Below are 24,464 nucleotides of genomic sequence, written 5' to 3'. Positions count from 1 at the left end.
TCATTAACTACAACCTCATCGATTCTGCTGTCTGTATTAAAGAGGAATGAGAATATCTATTCTACTGGTTTCCCAGGGATACTATGAGAAACAAGTGATAGAAAATAACAGTGTTCTGAAGTATAAACCAACGTGACACACGGAGGATTTCAGTGATGCTGCTGTTCCGACCTCTCCCACTGCTGTATTCTAGCACAGCTGGCTGCCGCTGCTCAGCCCACTGGCCTCCTAAACCCAGGATCTTCCAGGTGCTGTTCTTGGCTCTCTTCTCACCTCTTTTCTTTTTTAAAAATTTACGTCATTTTTAAAGAATTGAAGTATAGTTGATTTACAGTGTTGTGTTAGTTTCAAGTGTAGAGCAAAGTGTTTAATATATATGTTTATATATATACACAAACACACACATACCTATATATATGTATACACACACACACAGGTTGTTGTTGTTGTTTAGTTGCTCAGTTGTGTCCAAATCTTTGTGACTCCATGGACTGCAGCACTCCAGGCTTCCCTGTCCTTCACTGTCTTCCAGAGTTTGCTCAGACTCAAGTCAGTTGAGTCGATGATGCCATCCAACCAACTCATCCTCTGTTGCTACCTTCTCCTCCTGCCCTCAATCTTTCCCAGCATCAGCGTCTTTTCCAACGAATCAGTTCCTTGTGTCAAGTGGCCAAAATACTGGGGCTTCAGCATCAGTGCCTCCAATGAATATTCAGAACTGATTTCCTTTAGGATTGACTGGTTGGATCTCCTTGCAGTCCAAGGGACTGTCAAGAGTCTTCTCCAGCACCACAGTTCAAAAGCATTGATCTTCAGAACTCAGCCCTTTTTATGGACCAATTCTCACATCTGTACATGACTACTGGAAAAACCATAGCTTTGACTATCTGGACCTTTGTTATCAAAGTGATGTCTCTGCTTTTAAATACGCTATCTAGATTGGTCATTGCTTTTCTTCCAAGGAGCAAGTGTCTTTTAATTTCATGGTTACAATCACTGTCCGCAATTATTTTTGAGCCTAAGAAAATAAAGTCTGTCACTGTTTCCATTGTTTCCCCATCTATTTGCCATGAAGTGATGGGACTGAATGCCGTGATCTTACTTTTCTGAATGCTGACTTTTAAGCCAACTTTTTCACTCTCCTTTTTCACTTTCATCAAGAGGCTCTTTAGTTCTTCACTTTCTGCCATAAGGGTGGTGTCATCTGCATATCTGAGGTTATTGATATTTCTCCCAACAGTCTTGATTCCATCTTGTGCTTCATCCAGCCTGGCACTTCGCATGATGTGCTCTGCATATAAGTTAAATAAGCAGGGTGACAATATACAGCCTTGACGTACGCCTTTCCTCATCTGGAACCGGTCTGTTGTGCCATGTAATATTCTGTTGCCTCTTGACCTGCATACAGGTTTCTTAGGAGGCAGCTAAGGTGGTCTTGCATGCCCATCTCTTTAAGAATTTTCCACAGTATGTTGTGATTCACACAGGCAAAGACTTTCACATAGTCAATAAAGAAGAAGTAGATGTTTTTGTGGAACTCTCTTGCTTTCTCTATGATCCAGTGAATGTTGGCAATTTAATCTTTGGTTCCTCTGCCCATTTTAAATCCAGCTTGTACATCTGGAAGTTCTTGGTTCACATACTGTTACAGCCTAGCTTGTAGGATCTTGAGCATTACCTTGCTAGCATGTGAAATGAGTACCATCGTGTGGTAGTTTGAACATTCTTTGGCATTGCCCTTCCTTGGGATTGGAATGAAAACTGACCTTTTCCAGTCCTGTGGCCACCCACTACTGAGTTTTCCAAATTTGTTGACATATTGAGTGCAGCACTTTCACAGCATCAACCTTTAGGATTTGAAATAACTCAGCTGGAATTCCATCAACTCCATTAGCTTTTGTTCGTAGTAATGCTTCCTAAGGCTCACTTGACTTGACACTCCAGGATGTTTGGCTCTAAGTGAGTGAGCACACTATTGTGGTTATCTGGGTCATTAAAACCTTTTTTGTACAGTTCTTCTGTGCATTCTTGCCACCTCTTCTTAATATCTTCTGCTTATTTTAGGTCCATACTATCTCTGTCCTTTATTGTGCCCATCTTTGCATGAAATGTTTCCTTGATATCTCTAATTTTCTTGAAGAGATCTCTAGTCTTTTCCATTTTATTGTTTTCCTCTATTTCTTTGCACTATTCACTGAAGAAGGCTTTCGTATCTCTCCTTGCAATTTGGAACTCTGCATTCAGATGGGTTTATCTTTCCTTTTTGCCTTTGCCTTTTGTTTCTCTTCTTTTCTTGGCTATTTGTAAGGCCTCCTCAGACAACCATTTTTCCTTGTTGCATTTCTTATTCTTAGGGATGGTTTTGGTCACCGCTTCCTGCACAATATTATAAACCTCATCGTACTACAGGTTCTCTATTGGATCCAATCTCTTGAATCTATTTGTCACTTCCACTGTATAATCCTAAGGGATTTGATTTAGGTCATACCAGAATGGCCTGGTGGTTTTCCCTACTCTCTTCAATTTAAATCTGAATTTTGCAATAAGGAGTTGGTGATCTGAGCCTCAGTCAACTCCCAGTCTTGTTTTTGCTGACTGTATAGAACTTCTCCATCTTTGACTGCAAAGAACATAATCAGCCTGATTTTGGTACTGACCACCTGGTGATGTCCATGTGTAAAGTCGTTTCTTGTGTTGTTGCAAGAGGGTGTTTGTTATGACCAGTGTGTTCTCTTGGCAAAACTCTGTTAGCCTTTGCCCTGCTTCATTTTATTCTCCAAATTTGCCTGTTACTCCAGGTATCTCTTGACTTCCTACTTCTGCATTCCACTCCTCTATGATGAAAAGGCCATCTTTTTTGTTTTGGTGTTAGTTATAGAAGATCTTGTAGGTCTTCATAGAACCATTCAACTTCATCTTCTTCAGTATTAGTGATTGGAGCATAGATTGAGATTACTGTAATACTGAATGGTTTCCTTGGAAACGAATCAAGATCGTTCTGTTGTTTTTGAGACTGCACCCGGGTAGTGTATTTTGGACTCTATTGTTACTGTGAGGGCTACTCCATTTCTTCTAAGGGATTCTTGCCCACAGTAGTAGATAGAATGGTCATCTAAATTAAATTCACCCATTTCCATCCATTTCATTTCACTGATTCCTAAAATGTTGATGTTCACTCTTGCCATCTCCTGTCTGACCACTTCCAGTTAACCTTGATTCATGGATCTAACATTCCAGGTGCCTGTGCAATGTTGTTCTTTACAGCATCAGAGTCTATTTTCACCACCAGACACATCCACAACTGGGCGTTGTTTCTGCTTTGGCCCAGCCTCTTCATTCTTTCTGGAGCTATTTCTCTGCTCTTCTCCAGTAGCATATTGGAAACCTACTGACCTGGGGTGTTCATCTTTCAGTGTCATATCTTTTTGCCTTTTCATACATGTCCACGGGCTTCTCAAGGCAAGACTGCTGAAGTGGTTTGCCATTCCCTTCTCCAGTATAGTAATGACAAGATACTGAGTATAGTTCCTGTGCTACAGAGTAGGCCCTTGTTGTTTACCTGTTTAATATATACTGTTACTGTTGCTCAGTTGCTCAGTCGTGTCCAGCTCTTTATGACCACATGAACTGTAGCCCACCACATTCCTCCGTCCATGGGGATTTTCAGGCAAGACACTGGAGTGGGTGGCCAGCATTTTATATATAGTAGTGTATGTGTTAATCCCAAACTCCTGATTTATATCCCTGACCCCACTTCTCTTAACACTACTATTAATAATAATAGCTGAGTGCTTACTATGGGCTTGCCAGTCACTATTTTAAGTGATTTACATAGAGTAACTCATTTAATTCTAGCAACAACTCTATGAGATATGTTACTCTTATCCTAATAGAGGCCAAGAAATTAAGGCAGAGAAGTTAAATAGGTTAGTCAGGCTTACACAGCTAGTGAGCCTGTGGTTTATCTTCACTCAGGCCACTTCTATACCACATTAAGCTCATTAGCCTCCATTTCTCTTCCTCATTACTGACAAACTGAAGCACTACAGATTGACCGATTTCAATCTCAAATTTTATTTTTCTCCTCTTAGGGTCTATATTTTTGTTAGTGATTACACACAAGTTCACAATCTCACTCCCTCTATAGAGTTAATCCGGTTGTTAGGCTTCTAAAATGTTCCTCACATCTGCCCTCAACTTTCTGTTCTCTCTGCCCGGGTTCAGGCCCTCATTGTGTCTCGTAACTGGGTTCCTCGTGTTGGAACTCTCCTCCCACTAACTCCCTTTCCTACCGCTAGGGTTATCTAACTCCCATCTGACTGTATTATTCTCCTACCACAACACTTCCAGTGGTACCCTATTGTCTCTAGGATAAAGGCCACAGTTGCGAGCATAGCACGTATCATCACACTGCCCAGTCTTAAATCCTACTCTGTCTTCAGAAGCCACTTTAAATATGCACTTCCGAGAAGCTTTGCAAGCTCTCCTCCATTGGAGTTTATTACATCTTCCAGTGAATTCTCCTAGCAATCTGTTTATATCTTTTACTATAGCTCTGTGTTTTGACTTGTGTTGTTTACAGTCATGTTTGCCTCTTGGTCTAGACTGTAGTTATATGTCCTCAAGTAAGTAGCAATGCTTGGGATAATGTCTTTTTTCAATTTATATATATGAAGGAAAGTTGATTTACAAAGTTGTGTTAATTTCAGGTATACATCAAAGTGATTTTATATATATATGTGTACACATACACATACATATCTATTCTTCAGATTCTTGTATATGTTATTACAAAATATTGAGTATAGTTCCCTGTGTTATACAGTAGGCCCTGGTTGATTATTTTATATATAGTAGTGTATCAATGGAGAAGGCAATGGCACCCCACTCCAGTACTCTTGCCTGGAAAATCCCATGGATGGAGGAGCCTGGTGGGCTGCCGTCTATGGGGTCGCACAGAGTCAGACACGACTGAGCAACTTCCCTTTCACTTTCATGCATTGGAGAAGGAAATGGCAACCCACTCCAGTGTTCTTGCCTGGAGAATCCCAGGTTCGGGGGAGCCTGGTGGGCTGCTATCTATGGGGTCGCACAGAGTCGGACACGACTGAAGCGACTTAGCAGCAGCAGCAGCAGTGTATCAATTCCAATCTCCTAATTTCTCCTTCCCTCAGCCCTGTTTTCCCTTTTATAACCATATGCATGTTTTCCACGTCTGTGAGTCTCTTTCTGTCCTGGAAATAAGTTCATTGTATTTCCTTTTTAAGATGTCACATATAGGTGATGCGTCTTCCCTGTTCACCTTAGTGTGATGATCTCCAGATCCATCCATGTTGCAGCAAATGACATTATTCCACTCTTTGTTATGGCTGAGTTGTATTAGGATAACGCCTTAAACGTGGGACTCTCGATCACAAACACAGTGAGTGCCACATGCTAAGAGTAAAGGGGCTCTAAGTGTGTGTGATCACTTATTTATAAAAGCTTATCAGCCAAGCTGCATTACAGGAAAGTTTCTTTTATCCACTGATATTAAACTGCAAGGATTAAAATATTTAACGGTAAAACCAAACAAATATGCTGGAGGGCCAAGGCTGACTATGTAGGCAGTTTTAGATCAGAACAGATAGAACAGCTTGGAGATCTCTAGGAAGGAAGAGGTCAGAGGCAACCTTCTAAAGCTCTGTTCTCTTCAAAATGTTGTTCTTTGCGGCTCAATCCTGAGCCCCTTCTTTGCTCACGTTCACTTTCTCCCTAGGTAATCACATCTATTCTCTGGTGTTCCCTTTCTCTGATATTCAGGACTCACCTCTTGAGTGATAACACTCATTTTTATATGTCAAGTCACAATCTTTCCTCAGAGCTCCAGACTTACGGACTGACAAATGGCCTGAGTTCTTGATACTTTCAAAACCCATCCTGTTCCTTTTTCCACCACCCACTTGCTTATACTTGGAACCTGGTGTCATTCTTGATTCAACTCTTCTCCATCCTACCTCCAAGCCATCAGATACTGTCGACTTTCCTAAAACTACAGCCCAGGTCCTAGCCCTGTCATCGTGTGGCTTAGCTGGACGATAGCAATGATATCCTAGCTCATCCCCTTCAGTTTATTCTTGTTTTCCCTCCAATCCTTCTCTACATAGCTGATGTGTTTAAAAAAAAAACAAAGTCAGGCTCTTGCTTAAAATCTTTCAAAGGCTTCAATGTCTTTTTTTTTTTTTAATGAAATCCAAATCCTATAGTCTGGCCTATGAGGAAGCATTTCTCATTTCATCATGGGCCTGCCTGAGTCACCACCAGCTCACCAGGCTCTGGGGCACTGATCTTTCATGTCCCGAAATGTGTTAGGCCTTTTCCTACCTCAAGGCCCTTGCAGATGTTGTACCCTTTGCTTGGAGTCCTCTTTTCCTTCCCGTTTTCATTGCTGGTGGTACCTATGAGGCCTTAGCATAAATGGCATGACTTTCCCCAGCCCCCAAGTCTAAATATGTTCCTGTGTTATTCTTCCCTGGATCTTGGACTTCGTATTTTTAGCCCTTAGACAACATGTGTCCCATCTCTTTCCCCTTTGCAGGCTGAGAGATGTAAAAGGGCAGAGGCCATGGAGGTTTTATTCACCTCTGTGTATCTAGGTTTTTCACTCTAAGCCAGGTAGAAGGTCAAATACTTTTTGAAGACATGAATGAAATGAGTCAACGTTTTGACCTCGGGTAATAAAGTATTTCCCCAGCAGGCCTGGGTGCTGTTGCTGCTCCTGGCTTCCACGTGGCTGTGCAATCTTGAGCATTTCCCTGAAAGAGGTTTAAAATGCAGCTGTTCCACAGTCTTTTATGACATATATCTGGGGGCCTTCTCATGCCACAGCCTCACTAATCAGTTCTCTAATGGCATTTTTAAAGTAAACATTTGGAGATTATGGTAGGAAGGTTTGTTTTATTTTAAAAACCAAAACCAAAACACTGAGTATTTTCACTGTGTACTGTATGAAGAAATTTACTGCAGGTTGCCTTTACATATGTCTCTGATTCAAAATGCTTTTAGGTTTCTGATAATAATCAAATATTGTTTAACTATTAGTATGAGTAACAGTTAAGAGCTAGGCTCTGGATAAGTTCAAGTTTTATTCTTTCGCTCATTAGCTACAGACCTTGGGTAAGTCATTTAATTCTTCCAAACTTCAGTTTCCTCCTTTATTAAAAAAGGGATAATAGTATTTACCTTATAGCATTGTTTTGGGGACTACATGAGGTAATGTATGTAATGATCTTACCTGGCATATAGTAATCTCTGATGGGATATGGCTATTATTATTCATAAGTAATTTTAGAAAGACAGCTTAGTGGCATTGGACACTAAGTGAAGTATCAATCTTGAGTTAAGTTCTAGTTCTTCCAATCACAGCTGTGTAACAGAAGAAAGGTCATATGACCTCTCTGAGCCTTAGCATCCTCATCTGTAAAAGGTAGCAATCAAAATCAGTCTGACCTTCCTGGAAGCTTGTTTGACAAGTAAGACAAAAATGTAAAAGCATTTTATAAGGTATAAATCATTATATATTATGTATACATCTTTATGTTCAGCCATCAGCTTTTCCCTTACATTAAAAATAGGATGGCTGTGACTCAGTATTAAAGAAAGGCAGGTGTAGGGTTCAGATAGTTCAAAATTCAACTGATTATAAAACCAGAATAAAAATTTTAATGTTACCATCTGATATTCAGTGAAATTTGGCCACATTCCATGTGCTTATTAGTTGTTCTACTGTTAAAAAAATAAAAAAGACAGCCAGCAGGGTCATAAAAACCCTCAATATATTTGCAAATTGATTTTTCCAGAGCACACATTCAGTGTCCTGGAATTATAAGCAGTATTCTTGGACTCATTTCCTAAGTTCACTTATGAAAGGTAAATACCCTGGAGAGTAAAATGAGGCTTGCAGTCAAATCACTGTTCTTTCCATCTGACACATTTAGTTTGCTTTACGTTGAAGCTATTTTCACATTCATATGAATGCTCCTATTGAGTTTCTCTTTCCTTTGAGTGGTGTAGCAAATGAGCCAAAGCCAAGCCCACTGCTTTATGGAGTGGATTATTTATCATTCTGATGTCTCTTGTATAGTTTTGACAAGTCATTTCTGTATTAATTTGTTCTAAATGACCCTGGAAGCTTAACATTTTCACATTTTTTTTGGTGTCATTTATTCATAGGTATTAGGTATATGTTACTCTAGAAAAATGGCTTCACTGGTGTAGATAACCTTTTTGGTTCTTTCCTACTCAGAGTCTGACTCTATGATTGAACAAGTTACTAAACTTTTAGGGGCATACTAGAGCTGACAGCTAAACTGAACTCTCTTCTAGTTTTATTTATCACTTAGAATTGCTTAAACAGAGTAATTTAAATGGCAAATTCATGCTTAGTGTTTTATTAATCTGCCATATAGCCAAAGCAGTCTTTTTTTTTAACTGATTAACAAAGTTGTGATAGTTTCAAGTGGACAGCAAAGGGACTCAACCATACATATACATGTATCCATTCTCCCCCAAACTCCCCTCCTATCCAGGCTGTACATAACATTGAGCAGAGTTCCCTTGTTGGCTATGCATTTTAAATATAGCAGTGTGTACACGTCCATCCCAAAAGCCCTCTCTATCTCCCCCACAAATCCTTCCCTCTGGCAACCTTTAGTTATTTCTCTAAGTCTGTGAGTCTGTTTTGTAAATAAGTTCATTTGTGTAATTTCTTTATAGATTTCACATGTCATACAATATTAGTCCTCTGATTTGCTTCACTTGGTATAACAATATATAAGGAAAACTCAACAGTGGCCACAGGACTGGAAAAGGTCAGTTTTCATTCCAATCCCAAAGAAAGGCAATGCCAAAGAATGCTCAAACTACCGCACAATTGCCTCATCTCACAGGCTAGTAAAGTAATGCTCAAAATTCTCCAAGCCAGGCTTCAGCAATATGTGAACCATGAACTTCCAGATGTTCAAGCTGGTTTTAGAAAAGGCAGAGGAACCAGAGATCAAATTGGCAACATCTGCTGGATCATGGAAAAAGCAAGAGAGTTCCAGAAAACATCTATTTCTGCTTCACTGACTATGCCAAAGCCTTTGACTATATGGATCACAATAAACTTTGGAAAATTCTTCAAGAGATGGGAATACCAGGCCACTTGACCTGCCTCTTGAGAAACCTATATGCAGGTCAGGAAGCAACAGTTAGAACTGGACACGGAACCACAGACTGGTTCCAAGTAGGAAAAGGAGTACGTCAAGGCTGCATATTGTCACCCTGCTTATTTAATTTCTATGTAGGGTACATCATGAGAAATGCTGGGCTGGAAGAAGCACAAGCTGGAATCAAGATTTCCAGGAGAAATATCAATAACTTCAGATATACAGATGACACCACCCTTATGGCAGAAAGTGAGGAAGAACTAAAGAAAGAGCCTCTTGATGACAGTGAAAGAGGAGAGTGAAAAAGTTGGCTTAAAGCTCAACATTCAGAAAACGAAGATCATGGCATCTGGGCCCATCACTTCATGGGAAATAGATGGGGAAACAGTGGAAACAGTGTCAGACTTTATTTTTATGGGCTCCAAAATCACTGCAGATGGTGACTGCAGCCATGAAATTAAAAGACACTTACTCCTTGGAAGGAAAGTTATGACCAACCTAGATAGCATATTCAAAAGCAGAGATATTACTTTGCCAACAAAGGTTCGTCTAGTCAAGGCTATGGTTTTTCCAGTGGTCATGTATGGATGTGAGAGTTGGACTGTGAAGAAAGCTGAGTGCCAAAGAATTGATGCTTTTGAACTGTGGTGTTGGAGAAGACTCTTGAGAGTCCCTTGGACTGCAAGGAGATCCAACCAGTCCATCCTAAAGGAGATCGGTCCTGGGTGTTTATTGGAAGGACTGATGGTGAGGCTGAAACTCCAATACTTTGGCCACCTCATGTGAAGAGTTGACTCATTGGCAAAGACCCTGATTCTGGGAGGGATTGGGGACAGGAGGAGAAGGGGATGACAGAGGATGAGATGGTTAGATGGCATCACCAACTCGATGGACATGAGTTTAGGTAAACTCCGGGAGTTGGTGATGGATAGGGAGGCCTGGCGTGCTGCGATTCATGGGGTCGCAAAGAGCTGGACATGACTGAGCAAGTGAACTGAACTGATGTTGCTACAGATGGCATTATTGCATTCTTTTTAATTAGCCAAAGAAATCTTGAGAAAGAAGAACAGAGCTAGAGGTACGATGCTCCTTGACTTCAGACTATATTACAAAGCTATAGTAATTAAAACAGTATGCTACTGGCACAAAAACACACACACAGATCAATGGAACAGACTAGAGAGCCCAAAAATAAACCCACACATTTATGGTCAATTAATCTATGGCAAAACAGGCAAGAATATGCAATGGAGAAAAGCATCAATAAGTGATGCTGGGAAAATTGGACACCCACATGTCAAAGAATAAGAATAGAACATTTGTCACAACATATAAAAAGAAAACTAAAACACTAAGAATAGATTAAGGACCTAAAAGTAATACTGGGAACCATAGAAGTCCTGGAAGAAAACACAGAATACTTTTTGACATAAACTGTAGCAATATCTTTTTTGGATATGTCTCCTAAGGCAACCAAAACAATAGCAAAAATAAGTGGGTCAAAATAGTGGATAAGGAAGATGTGGTGTATATATATATTTGGAATGGAATATTTAAAAAGTGAAATTTTGCCATTTACAACAGCATAGATGGACCTGGAGAATATTATGGTTTGTGAATAAGTCAGAGAAAGACAAATACATATTTATTTTTTAGTCCACATATAAGTAATAACAGAATATAGCAAAATATAGACTCACAGATATAGAGAACAAACCATTAGTGACCAGTGGGGAGAGGGAAGGCAGAAGGGACGAGACAAGGGTAGGAGATTAAAAGGTACAGACTAAGGTGTGTACAGTAAATTAGCTACAAAGACATATGGTACAGCCCAGTGAAATATAGCCAGTATTTTACAAGAACTTTAAATGGAGTATAATCTATAAAAATTTTGAATGGAGTACAATCTATAAAACTTTTGGATCACTGTGTTATGCATCTGAAACTAATATTGTAAATCAGCTACACCTCAATTAAAAAAAAAAATATGTCTTTTACTAGGTTCAGCAGTAAGACATGAATAATGGGTGGGTTCATTCTAGATATTGCCTCACTGATGTCATCCTTAATTTTCTCATCTCTCACCCTTATCACCTGACAAAAAGCAATTCATGTCACTATCTCTTGATTCAGCCTTACTGTCACTACCTCTTACAATCCTTACTGCCCAAGCCAGCATCTTCAGTAGTTTAACAGGTTATCTGCTCATCTATTATGGTCACCTCCCTTCATTCTGTGTCTTGCAGCTAGAGTAAGTGATGCAAAACATAAACTTTTAGTGGAAAGAGGCTTATGAGACCGGAATCTTTCTTACCTCTCCAGACACAAGGCCAAAACCTTCTACCAGCTGCACTGACCTATTCTCCCTTCTTGTTTCTTTCTCCTTCTGGCCTTTGCAAAATGCTGTAGCCTATGCCTGGAAGGCTACCCCAAACACCATCCAGTGTCTTCCTCTTTACCCAACTGAGTCCTATTCACCCTTTAAAACAGCTCAAGCATCATTTTCTCAAAGAAAACCTTCCCTGTCACCTCAGACAAGGTCAGATATCCAGTTACCAGGGTTAAGAGTGTGGTCACCTCAGACAAGGTCAGATATCCAGTTACCAGGGTTAAGAGTGTGGGCTCCGGAGCTGCCCGTTAGGGTTTGCATCCTATTTCTGCCGCTTTTTACTTAGGTGACCTTGGGCAATTCTGAGCCTGTTAAATGGGGATGATAAAGGTGCCAGTCCAAGAGGACTGACTGTGAGAATCAAGTGAAGGGTACGCCTGCAGCACTGGGTGAGGGTGTAGAGCAAACGTTGTTATTTCCAGAGCTCTCTGCAGTTCCCAGGAGTTTCCTCAAAGCCTGAAATACTGAAACGACTGCCTACCATGAGCTCTCCAAACACAAGGTCAGTGAGGGCCAGGACCGCCCTAGTGTTGTTGACTAGTGATTCCCCAGCGCCTTAGGCAGAAAGCCTCATGGAGAGAAAGTGAAATCAATCCTTAAGTGAATAAGCAGGCAAATAATAAGAGTTTTTTTGGCGGTGGAGGGACTAAGAATTTCTTTGGGTCTTAGTTACAGTCACCTCACATACAAAATTTGGGGCAACGAGACTCTGATTTCTCAGTTCCTTATGGCAACACTCCAAATACCAGGATTCTGGTAACTGGGGAACAGCAGATGAATGGAAGTGGAAACTGGGATCTCTCTGCTCTTTGTTTCTGGGGGCTACGAAAACTCTTGGTGAACAGCCCTAAGAACTCATCCAGCTTTGTCTCACAGACTTACAAAGAGCTTTTCAAAGCTCTATCTGCTTTTTCACCCCATAGGGGCTTTCTAATTGTGGTTCCGTAGGAAGAACTAGCACAAAGTAAAGTTCAGAAAACAATATTAAAGGAAAACACCCTTCTTTCTGAAGAAAAATTCAGACAACTTTAAACAAAGCTCACTAAACATTTTAACTTAGAAAACACAGTAGTCCCATTAGCCTCCTATTTAATTTGCTTTGTTTATACAAAATATATTAAGTAGTACACAGAGATTTTGGTCACTTCATTTAAACTTGGCAACCAATATATTCCAACCAAAATTATAGTCTCAGATGCTGTTCTGCAAAAATGGTGGGAAACTGAATCAATACAACTTTCCAAGTACATTTATATGAACTATTTGTTGCCAAATAACCTTCCTGTTAGAATCAATAATGCTACTGCATCTTAAACACTGAGCCTTCACTCTTTGAGGAGACTCAATGATCAATATTTACACTTGCTTCTGAAAACATCATTTACATTTAAATTCCTGACTAAATTGTGAAGAGAAAGTCTGTGGACTGTGAGCTGGAGGCCATAGTTTTAGTGTGTGTGTGTATGGGCTCCCCTGGTGGCTCAGTGGTAAAGAATCTGCCTGCCAATGCAGGAGACAATGCCCGGGTTCGATCCCTGGGTCAGGAAGATCCCTGGGAGAAGGAAACGGCAACCCACTCCAGTATTCTTGCCTGGGGAAATCCCATGAACAGAGGAGCCTGGCAGGCTAGTTCATGGGGTCACAAGAGTCAGACACAGCTTAGCAACTAAACAACAACAACATTTTATACACAAACATAAAAAGGACTCCAACTGCATACTGGATATTCAAAGCTGTAATTCGGTGAAAAAGAGAGGAAGGGTGCAGGAGGCATGGATCACTTATTTGGTGAAATTAGATGTGCTAGTGTTGTTGATTTGAGCACACTTACTTACCACGTTGGTTGACCGTTTACTGTTATGAATGGCTCTTCTTTTCCACTTGACGGATTTCTTTCTTCGTCTTCATCTTATAAGCTTCTCCCTGTTTTGAAAGGAATGTACACATTAAGATTCGTGGTGAAAGAGTTTTCATTAAAAAGCAGGTTCCGTTCTGGTTCCTTGAGGCTAGATTAGGGTAAGTGAGACACAGTTTAAAGCACTTTGTCACTTCATGTCCAAAAATACCATCTATTTACCTTAACCACACAGCTCAGCAGCATCAAGGCAAGCTGGAGAGCACCATCAGAATGAATACCATGTTACTATACTTCACAATCATTCATTCTATTAGTGATCATTCAAACAGCCTGTCCATTTCCTGTGAAGCTAGAAGAAATCACTAAAGCTTTCAAGGCACTCAAACCCCCGTTGTAAAAAATATTAGTAAGTTATAATTTATGCCTTTTAAAGTCAGCAGAATGTTAAGCAATCTGTTGTAATGAGACGGAAATTTCTCAGTAAAGCACTAATCATGAACTAAACACCATGGAAGTGCTGTCGGGCTGAGAGACCTTTTCTAATTCGTGAAATTACCACGCCCTTCCTCTTACTCCTGACAAAGTAGGCATCCTTTTTCCATAAAACAAGACCTCTCTTCATTGAGCATCAAGGACACACTTCTCTGTGAGCAAAGTGGTTTGCACAAATGCTCAGCTTTTAACCTACTTAAAACAGAAAACGCAGCAGTCCTTCCAATTTTCTGAATTACTCCTCAGAAATTTTCAGTTTAGTTTTTTCTTATGTAAACACAGGTATTGAAGTTTCTTTTTTTTTTTTTTTTATTTTTATGAAAAGGGTAAGGTCTGAGAAAGGAAAGAAATGAAAAATAACCAGAGATGTTTTCTCTGGGAGTTAGAGATTCATTTGCTGAGTTACGCTGCTCGGTGATGACTTTGGTTCTTTAACTGGTACACGGGAGATGGGCTGTTGTTAACACAGAGAGGAAAATCCTCTTCAGGCTAAGATGGGGGGGAGGGGGATTTGTATTCCCCTGTAGAATATACTGGAAAGAGATTCAGTGTAAGGATCTTATGACAAGCTTTTATCACTCTGACTTTTAATTAAACCTTGTGCATCTGCTGGAAACAAGTGCTCTCTCTCCAGGTCCTTGGCTGCTGGTAAAGTGCTGGGCCGGGAGGGCTAGGGTCGGGGATGGCCAAGGGATTTGGTTGTGGTGGAGGGTTTTTAAATTTTCTCTCCCATGCTTGAACTGGCACATTCCATCCTCCATAAATGAAATGATCTCTGTGAAAACTCTAAAGATAGTAAAAGTATATGGTGTTAAAGAATGTTAGGAAGGAAAGTCTTTTTCTTTGACCCTGATCAAATACACAAGATGTCAAAAGCAGCAAATGCTTCAAGCTGCCACACTGCAGATGCCAGGCTGTTAGAAGCATGTTCTAAAGCGTTCACAAAGCCTTTATCCTCTGCTTTCTTTTTGACAGTTCCTCTCCATTACCACGTCATCATGTTTTCTCTCTTGTGGGATAACAATTCGTCTTAGTACTTTCCGAGTGATCTGTATAGGAAGCAATAGTGAAAAGGAGAGCTTTTTCTCTCTTCTGTTTCAAGAGCTGACACTATAGCAAACAAATAGAAAATCTAAACCCAAGAGAAGCATGAAATCCCGTTGGTGATTACTTTTCTGGTGATGAGGTTGCCTTCTTCATCAGTAAACTGTTCTTCTGTGACAGATTCACCAGGAATGGTTTTTGCTTCCTCTCCCTAAAGGATGTGGCATAAAGATTAGCAATAAACTAGATGCATAGATCTCCACACCTCTCCATACACCACACACATGCTCTGTGGAATTTTAGAAAAAGAAGGTATAAAACTCTACTTGCTATTCGAGGGCAAGGGGAGAACACTGACTCCATGGAATTATTTAGCAGTCAACAACATTCAAAGCATTAAACCTCAAATACATATAAGAATGATGGTTAGCAACAAACTCCAAGAAGGAAGAATTTGAAAATATGTAATCATACAATGCAGTTATACATCGATAGACAGACAAAAAGGTTTTATTTGTTGAAAAAAGATTTAGCTAATGATTAGAGCTCTAATTAGATTATTTCACTTTGAATAAATGTTTCTTCACTAGTTCTACCAAATCTCTCATTTTGGTGGATTGCCTTGTATCTAATTTGAATCTTAGTTGGGGTATTATATTAATCACTCTTTGCTTAATTTAAAAATTCCTTTACTGAGGGTAATATGTACATTTTTTTCTAGTACTGTGAGAAAAGTTGAGAGTACAGAGAAAACCTTATTTTTTTCTACACTTAGCCTTTCATAAGTTGTATATGCTAATAACCATGTCTGATGAAGTACATAGTTTCAGAATATCATCTTTAAGTGAAGGAACCCTCTGTGATGACTGATTAATTACTTAAGGAATGTTATGATGGCATCTTTCAGGTAGTGACTGCTATCTGATTTAGAAGAGGAAATTGTCAAGGTTCTTCCTCTGGTGAGTTAAAAAAAGGGAATCAATTCTTAACTTGCCAAGGTGGCCTCATATTTTCCTGCTAATAGCTCAGTAGATCTAGATGGTTCCTTAATACCTATTAGCTTTATGATTATATGATAAGAAAAACCACTCAGAGAGCAAAAATAGGACTGTATTTATAACACATTACCTTCTTCACTGGTGTCAACATTAGGTCAGTCTCACTTAAGAGTTTTGGGGAACAAGAACAAACACCTTAAGTGCAGACCCACTTTAGAGACCTGCTGACCTGTAGTACAACTTCTTGTTGAAGAGGTGACCTGGACAATGCAATAGTACTATGTACTATAGTTACTGTACCCTGTACTTTTTTCTTTTTTTTTAAAGGGAAAAATGGCAAATCTTGATGAAGACAGCTGAGTTTCTGGGAGAGTCAGGATTCTAACTCTTTTAATGTTACGGTCATGGGAAAGGTGGTAGTTCTGAGAATTTTGCCAGTGTCTGCCGATGGTGAGAAATTCTATGATTGTTTTTATTACAGCCCGTAGAAAGGAAGTTCTGGTTTAAAATAACAAAGACTAACTGAAATGTACCTTATTTTGCTAACAAAACTCTGTTTTCTTTTTTTTTTACGAAGTGACTTTGTTTTCTTATAAATTGTGGGCTCATAGGTCATGCATGGGATATTTGACTCTTTTTACCTCACTGGAGTACAGAGATGGGATGAAAATAAAACAAGATGTTTCTTGTTGTTCATGCTTGTTTAGTTCATCTTGAACCTTGTTTATGACTAATTTCATTTAGCACAGTTAAGAGAGGGAAGGAAATAGAAAAATGTGTAGAGGTGTCCTGCCTGAATGCACTAAAATCTGTAACAAGTTCTTAAGGAGTATTATTTATGTTTTGCACCATTGGTCAAGAGATACTTGGAATAACAGGCATGTCTGGCCTTAGGGTACACAATGAAGCAGGGCAAAGGCCAGAACACACTGGTCAAAGCAAATATCCTTTTCCAATGACCCAAGATGGGTACATTCATACAATACGTATGAATATTACCAGATGGTCAACACCATTATCAGATTAATTATATTCTTCGTAGCCAAAGACAGAGAAGCACTATACAGTCAGTAAAAACAAGACCTGGAGCTGACTGGGGCTCAGATCATGAGCTGCTTATTGCAAAACTCAGGCTTAATTTGAAGAAAGTAGGGAAACCACTAGGCCATTCAGGTAAGACCTAAATCTAATCCCTTATGATTATACAGTAGCGGTGACAAGTAGATTCAAGAGATTAGATCTGGTAGAGTGTCTGAAGAACTATGGACAGAGGTTCGTAATGTTATATAGGAGGCAGTGACCAAAACCATCCCAAAGAAAAAGAAATGCAAGAAAGCAAAGTGGTTGTCTGAGGAAACTTTACAAATAGTTGAGGAAAGAAGAAAAGCAAAAGGTATATACAAGATATATATACAAGAAAGATATACACAACTGAATGCAGAGTTCCTGAGAATAGGAAGGAGAGATAAGAAAGAGTTCTTAAATAAACAATGCAAAAAATAGAGACAAACAATAGGATGGGGAAGACTAGAAATCTCTTACAGAAAATTGGAGAGATCAAGGGGACACTTTATGCAAAGATGGGCATGATAAAGGACAGAAATGGCAAGGACCTAACAGGAGCATAAGAGATTAAGAGGTGGCAAGAATACACAGAAGAACAGTACATAAAAAAGTCTTAATGACCTGGATAACCATGATGCTGTGGTCACTCACCTAGAGCCAGATATCCTGGAGTGTGAAGTCAAGTGGGCCTTAGGAAGCATTACTACGAACAAAGCTAGTGGAGGTGATGGAATTCCAACTGAGCTATTTCAAATCCTAAAAGATGATGCTATTAAAATGCTGCACTCAATATATCACAAATTTGAAACCTCAGCAGTGGCCACAGGACTGGAAAAGGTCAGTTTTCATTCCAATTCCAAAGAAGGGCAATGCCAAAGCATGTTCAAATGACTGTACAATTGAGCTCATTTCACATGCTAGCGAGGTTATGCTCAAAATCCTTCAGCGGTATATGAACTGAGAACTTCCAGCTGTCCAAGCTGGGTTTCAAAGAGGCAGGGAAACCAGAGATCAAATTGTCAACATTCATTGGATCATGGAGAAAGCAAGGGAGTTCCAGAAAAACATCAACTTCTGCTTCACTGGCTACACAACAGCCTTTGACTGTGTGGATCAAAACAAACTGTGGAAAATTCTTAAGAGATGGGAATACCACACCACCTTACCTGTCTCCTGAGAAACCTGTACGCAGGTCAAGAAGCAACAGTTAGAACCAGACATGGAACAATGGACTGGTTCAAAATTTGGAAAGGAATATGACAAGGCTGCGGAGAAGGCAATGGCACCCCACTCCAGTACTCTTGCCTGGAAAATCCCATGGACAGAGGAGCCTGGTAGGCTGCAGTCCATGGGGTCGCTAAGAGTCGGATACGACTGAGCGACTTCACTTTCACTTTTCACTTTCATGTATTGGAGAAGGAAATGGCAACCCACTCCAGTGTCCTTGCCTGGAGAATCCCAGGGACAGGGGAGCCTGGTGGGCTGCCGTCTGTGGGGTCGCACAGAGTCGGACACTACTGAAGTGACTTAGCATAGCATGACAAGGCTGCATACTGTCACCTTGCTTATTAAACTTTTATGCAAAGTACATCATGTGAAATGCTGGGCTGAATGAAGCACAGGCTGGCTGTTTTCTCCCGGAATCAACATTGCCAGGAGAAATATCAACCTCAGGTATGTAGATAATACCACTCTAATGGCAGAAAATGAAGAGAAACTAGAGAGACTCTTGATGAGGGTGAAAGAGGAGAGTGAAAAAGCTGGCTTTAAACTCAGTATTGAAAAAACTAAGATCATGGCATCTGATCATACCATTACTTCATGTCAAATATAAGGGGGAAAAGTGGAAGCAGTGACAGATTTTACTTTCTTGGGCTCCCAAATCACTGCAGATGGTGACTGCGGTCATGAAATTAAAAGACACTTGCTCCTCGCAAGGAAATCTATGACAAATCTAGTGTTAGCTGCTCAGTTGTGTCTGACTTTTGTGACCCCATGGACTGTAGCCTGCCAGGCTCTTCTGTCCATGAAATTCTCCAGGCAAGAAAACTGGAATGGTTAGGTATTCCCTTTTCTAGGGTATCTTCCCAACCCAGAGATCAAACCCATCAAACTACACTGCATATTAAAAAGCAGAGACAATCACTTTGCTGACAGAGGTCAAAGCTATATTTTTCCAGTAGTCATGTAGGGATGTGATTGCGAGAAAGACTCTTGAGAGTCCCTTGGACTGCAAGGAGATCAAACCAGTCAATCCTAAAGGAAATCAGACCTGAATATTCACTGGAAGGACTGATGCTGAAGCTGAAGCTTCAATACTTTGGCCAGCTGATGTGAAGAGCCGACTCCCTGGCAAAGACTGATGCTGGGAAAGACTGAAGGCAAAAGAAGGGAGCGGCAGAGATGGTTAGATAGCATCACTGACTCAACAGACATGAATTTGAGCTAACTCTGGGACAGGAGTTAACAGAGGAGTCATGGAGTCCATGGGTTGCAAAGAGTCAGGCACAACTTAGCACCTGAACAACAACAATGGTTGGTTTTACACATTTAGGAAAAAACATTATTTTACAAGTAAAGGCTTAGAGGCACCAGAAAACTCAAAAAAGGTCATGAAGGATTTCACTATAGTTTAAACATGAGTAGGTGAGCTATGTTTGAGGTAACTACTGGACATGTCCAGGTCCTTGAGTGTTAATTCCAGGATCCTAGGAAAATCCATTAAAATTGCCACCTATTAGAGATGGTTATAAATTGACTCTTCAGTGGGGAAAGATGCCAATTTTCAGACACTCTCTGAAAGACATTTCTAGTAGGTATATTTATAAGCACAGAAAATACATTTAAGTATATTGATTTATATTAATAGCCTTAGAAAAAAGCAAAGTCTTGTTTATAAATAACAAGCAATATAGGTTGATGAGATCTGCTGTGGTATGCAGGCATTGTTTCCTACTGAAAATTCATACTATTTATGTATAACTAAAGGTAAAGATACTTATCTTAATCTTAAATGGGCACTAAATATGGTCAACTAGTGCCTTAGTAAGGTCAAAACGAGTTGCATGATTATGTAAAAACTCACTAAATTTGGGGAATGGATTAGATAGTAGTTAATTAGATAGACTGGAAAGTTAGTAAACTGTCACAAAATACATGTAAAATTTTTTTTCATCTTTCATTTGTCAGGTACATCAGAGGCTCTCTGAAGTTCTTGAAAATATTTGTACTTTTAAGTAAATAAAAATTTCATGCTACTTTTGGTAATGGCATTATTTTTGGCAATATCTCCACCTACTTTTTCCTTGCCTATTTCAAAGGAAAATTAGAGCACATACAGTGTCACAGTATCATTTATGGTAGCCACCTTTATGAAGACTAGCTGTACTTCCCTTTGGAAGTACTGCATTTTAGGATTTCTATTTTTCTCTTCTTGAATAAAATGAATAACAACATGAAATGTATGAATTTGCTTTAATGTATAGAACATTAAAACTTGAACTTTCAAAAGATGGGATGAGAAAGATATATATATAAACTTAGCAAACTGCTAAGCAGTATGTATAGTATAACCCATTTTCATATTCCTAGAAACCCACATTCTGGGGATCTATGTACATGTATATTCTGTGTACACATACATACTGTTATAGGTATATAAAATAATCTGAAGCTTGTGAACAACAGTTACCTCTGGTAAGTAGAATGGATAGGTTGAGCTTTTTTGTACTTTTGAATTGTTTGGTGGGGAAAAACATACATTTAAATGCTTGTTTTGAAAATCAGTAAAATTGCTCAAAGGTAGAGATAAAAATATAGTTGAACTATATAGTAAAAATTCAGTTGTTTGAATCTTATCAAAGTCCACAATGGTTTGAATTAAAGTTTTTACCTGTGTAATCATAGAATTTGCTGAGCAAATAATATAAACAAGCTCATAGAGACTGGTCAGTTTACTTAAACTACTTCCAAATTTGAAACCACCGTGATATTATATATGAATAAATGAATATACTTATAAAATTTAAAAATCCCTAAACAAATGGGAGAGTTTAAGTTCATTCATTTCTTAGGGACTTGAGAATATTAAACAAAAAATATTTAAAAATTAGAAAATGAATTCACATATGAAATGAAAGAGAAAAATCATAAAATTATGCTTTCATCCTCTTTATTATACAACTTGAATGGCTATAAAGACAGATTTGCCTAGACCTGAGGTAACGGAATCTACTGTTTCCATTGGTACTTCCTGGCGAAAGCTAGCTCTGGAAGGGGGGAGCAACTCTCAAACAGTTATCAGCTCTAGATTCTAAGTGCCGAGGGGATTACTATAGCAAACAGTGTAAATATACTGGTTCAGTCCAAGTTGGACAGCCTCCATAAGTAGGTCAAATTCCTGGCATTCCAGCCCCATCAAACGGTTTCCAAGAAAAATAGCCTAATGCTGTCTCCTTCTGTACTACTGGAAAAGTCTAAGTGACCAAGTGCCTAATTGAATCTAGGAAAAGTTACTCCCTTTCATTTTGTCCTGGAAGAGAATACAGTATTGTGGAAAAGGCAGGTAGAAGGTGCGTCACTAGAGGGCCAGGGGTTGGGTTCTGGTTCCAGAATTTTTAACATCCAGCTGAGTGATTTTGGGTAAATCAATTCATCTCTAATGCTTGGTTTTATCATCTAGGAGAAGAAATAATTTTAGTCTCAATGACTCTTTTAGGTCCTAACATTCTCATTTTATGTTTTTTTTTTTTTTTTTTTAAAACAGAGATGGAGCCCATGTGACATTTACCGTGTCGTACTTGCAGTCTCAAGCTCCTTTACATTATGAAGGTACGAGTGTATGGAATAAAGAGAAAAAGCAAAAGAAATGTGTTCTTTTTCAAGGGCCCCCAAAATCTGATCAGAAAAAAAGTAACCAGAAAGATTTCTATATATATAGTTTACAAAGATTTTTTGTTATACCTATTATACCTTCCAATTATAATTATAGTTATTCTTTAGCTTTTGGGTTTTCTGACAAATATAAAAGACATTTCTCAAAGCTTGTTTAAATGATTCCATTATTTATACAATGACCTCCCCATTTATAAAATCCATCTTCTGATGATTCCACTCAACCTCCCTAAAATTACACTGACTTCAAGGAGTGAAGATTTGGAGAGCACACAGTCTCCTGTGTTTTATGAAGCCTATAACATCATAGTGTATTTCAGTCTTTTAAACTTAAGCTCTTAATAAAAATGTTTATATATATATATAATTATATGTAACACTTAAATATATAAATAATTCTTGCTAACAAAATTACTTAAAAGCTGACTTGCTAGTGCATGTCTAGAATTTTAGGAGACCAAAATAACCCTCATTGACTTAGGGAGGGGGTTGATGTTCCTACTGTTTTTAGTATTCTCCAGAGTAAAACTTCTCTACATTCTCTCCCACTTTTTATGCAGGATTATGCCTATTTCCTTCTGTCATATGTACAGGAGTCAAATTCTCTACTGGGCAGCTGTTATAAATGAATGAGGTGAATTTGATGCAACATGAGTATGTCATATGTTAAGCATAAAGCCATTATGTCTGGTTTGCTTTGTCTAGATGTTTTACTTTAAAATAGTACTTCTTAAAGACAGTAATCATGGGACTAGCAAAGCCTGAGCAGAATAATGGCAGAATATTTCAGAATATGTTCTGAAAAAACAAATTAAATATTTCTTCCCTTTAATCCCAGAAAATGTGTGGAAGGTATCTTTATGAAGTATCTTTATGAGATTATGAGGACTTTATAGATATCTAGTATATTTGCAAGCATATGACCTGCTATCAATAAGTAATTTGGCTTGCCTACGTGGAATTTTCAAAGACGTGATGGCACCTATTGAGCTCGAGGTTGATTTGTGGATAATTTAGGATTTAGACAAGGACTTATTTTCTTCTCCGATGTTTCCAGAGTATTAGAAAAATTAGACTAGAGCAGATTTCGCATATTTGCTTCTCTTCTTTCATCTCATCTACCTGAAAAGTATTTATAAGCAGCAGGATTGAGAAGTTTGGGATACGTAAGCCGACTTCCCTGCCTCTCTTTTGGGTCTCCAGACACTTTGGAAATGGGTGATAAGTTTGGTAAGTGGTTTTCAATAGATACTTCCTTTCCTTTCTTTCTCTTCAGAGCTGCCAACCAAGGAGCCTCAGGTTATTTGGACCATATTCAAAGGCGTGTATTGAAAATGGCTTCCTAGTTCTCTGCACTCAAATTATTCTAACATCAAGAAAGATCTCTCTGAAGACATAGTAATGAAGATAAACAGCTTACTGCAAGAAGGAGTCTGCGGGATCTCCCATGAACAAGGTCAGTACTTCAGAAGGCCTTTGTGGGGGAAATCAAGATTTATTCATAGTGTTCAGTTGTACTCGAACAGGGTGGAAATACATTTTTCACTTGCAGTAAGACTTGCTTCCCCTACTTAAAAAAATACAGCCTGATTTTTTTGTATGTCAGTCAAGTTAAAAACCTTATTTCAGGAAGTTTTGCTTGGTTTACATCGTCTCACATACATCTATGCCAGGCTATAACACTGAATTCTTAGTCACTGATTGATTGAGAAGAACTGATTTTAACTTAAAAACTGGGAAGACTGAGAAGGGAGCCTTTTCGTTCTTCTCTTTCTTCTTTATCTTACCTCATACTTCATAACAGCCTCTGGGATTTCAGTTGAACATTGCATTTGATATGAACTATTCTCTCACCAAGATAGAATCTTTGTTCACACACAGAACACTTCTCCAAGGAAAGCAGGATACAAATGCCAAGAACTCTCAGATAAAATGACAACTGCCACATGTCAAACACAGGCCTAGACAGAATACTCACTACCATGCGACTTGAGTTTGTCCTTTCAGTGGTTGTTTTTATCAGTTTTCAAATTTGCCAACACACACAGCACCGTTTAGTTACCAAGCATGCTGAATTTTCCAAACCACAAGGAAGGTTCTAGTAATACAGCATTGCCCCACACTGATCTAGCTTTGGGATACCTTTATAATCAAACGTCTGCGAATAACTCGGGTAGTGACTCTCCGTTCCTCCTCCGAGCTTGAATCACTCTCACTGCCTTTCAAGTCCTGATAAATGCATTTTTAGTATAATTTTTACCATCACATTTAAAAATAAAAGACATTCTGAGAAAGGAAATCAAGAAAGAATTACTTTTTTACTTGCTAGATCGCCCTCTAAGGAAAATCATGATGTATATTTGTGGAAATCTTAAAAAAATTTAAGTGGAAGGAAATTTTGAGTAGGATTCTAAATGAAATTACTCTGTATATGTATGGCTGCTGCTGCTAAGTCGCTACAGTCATGTCCGACTCTGTGCGACCCCTTAGATGGCAGCCCACCAGGCTCCGCTGCCCCTGGGATTCTCCAGGCAAGA

At 39.0% G+C, this 24,464-nt stretch overlaps 1 protein-coding gene and 2 long non-coding RNA genes across 63 annotated transcripts in view; 2 read left to right on the top strand and 1 right to left on the bottom strand.

The window, feature by feature from the left end:
* The window catches only part of ANK3 (ankyrin 3), a 759,198-nt gene that overhangs the window by 6,128 nt on the left and 728,606 nt on the right, over positions 1-24,464 (bottom strand). For 30 of the 50 annotated variants that reach the window (XM_086382383.1, XM_086382371.1, XM_086382377.1 and 27 more), the window contains 4 exons: positions 24,070-24,156; positions 15,099-15,182; positions 14,917-14,976; positions 13,413-13,500 (listed from right to left, as the gene is read on the bottom strand). In XM_086382383.1, the coding sequence (XP_086238509.1) occupies positions 13,435-13,500; positions 14,917-14,976; positions 15,099-15,182; positions 24,070-24,156 (297 nt within the window). In that variant the 3' untranslated portion in view covers positions 13,413-13,434. The remainder of the gene's footprint in view (positions 1-13,412; positions 13,501-14,916; positions 14,977-15,098; positions 15,183-24,069; positions 24,157-24,464) is intronic. The other 20 variants (XM_086382396.1, XM_086382405.1, XM_086382403.1 and 17 more) reach the window with 2 other exon arrangements.
* LOC147343074 (uncharacterized) overlaps positions 1-24,464 on the top strand; it is a 143,647-nt gene that overhangs the window by 102,697 nt on the left and 16,486 nt on the right. For all 11 annotated transcript variants that reach the window (XR_015156975.1, XR_015156980.1, XR_015156976.1 and 8 more), the window contains 2 exons: positions 21,800-21,864; positions 23,204-23,383. This is a non-coding gene — a long non-coding RNA (uncharacterized LOC147343074). The remainder of the gene's footprint in view (positions 1-21,799; positions 21,865-23,203; positions 23,384-24,464) is intronic.
* On the top strand, positions 113-16,498 carry LOC147343075 (uncharacterized). 2 transcript variants are annotated; one of them, XR_015156987.1, is made up of 3 exons: positions 113-248; positions 15,879-15,930; positions 16,297-16,498. It is a non-coding gene; the product is annotated as an uncharacterized LOC147343075 (long non-coding RNA). The 2 variants fall into 2 exon arrangements; XR_015156986.1 differs by lacking the exon at positions 113-248 and having other exon boundaries at positions 15,870-15,930.

Source organism: Bos grunniens, chromosome 28 (genome assembly GCF_055505025.1).
Source record: "Bos grunniens cultivar Pamir isolate PY7600 chromosome 28, Bosgru_T2T1.0, whole genome shotgun sequence".
In the NCBI taxonomy this organism is placed as follows: domain Eukaryota; kingdom Metazoa; phylum Chordata; class Mammalia; order Artiodactyla; family Bovidae; genus Bos; species Bos grunniens.
Note: the sequence above shows the minus strand (reverse complement) of the source record. Positions and strands in the feature narration are given on the sequence as shown.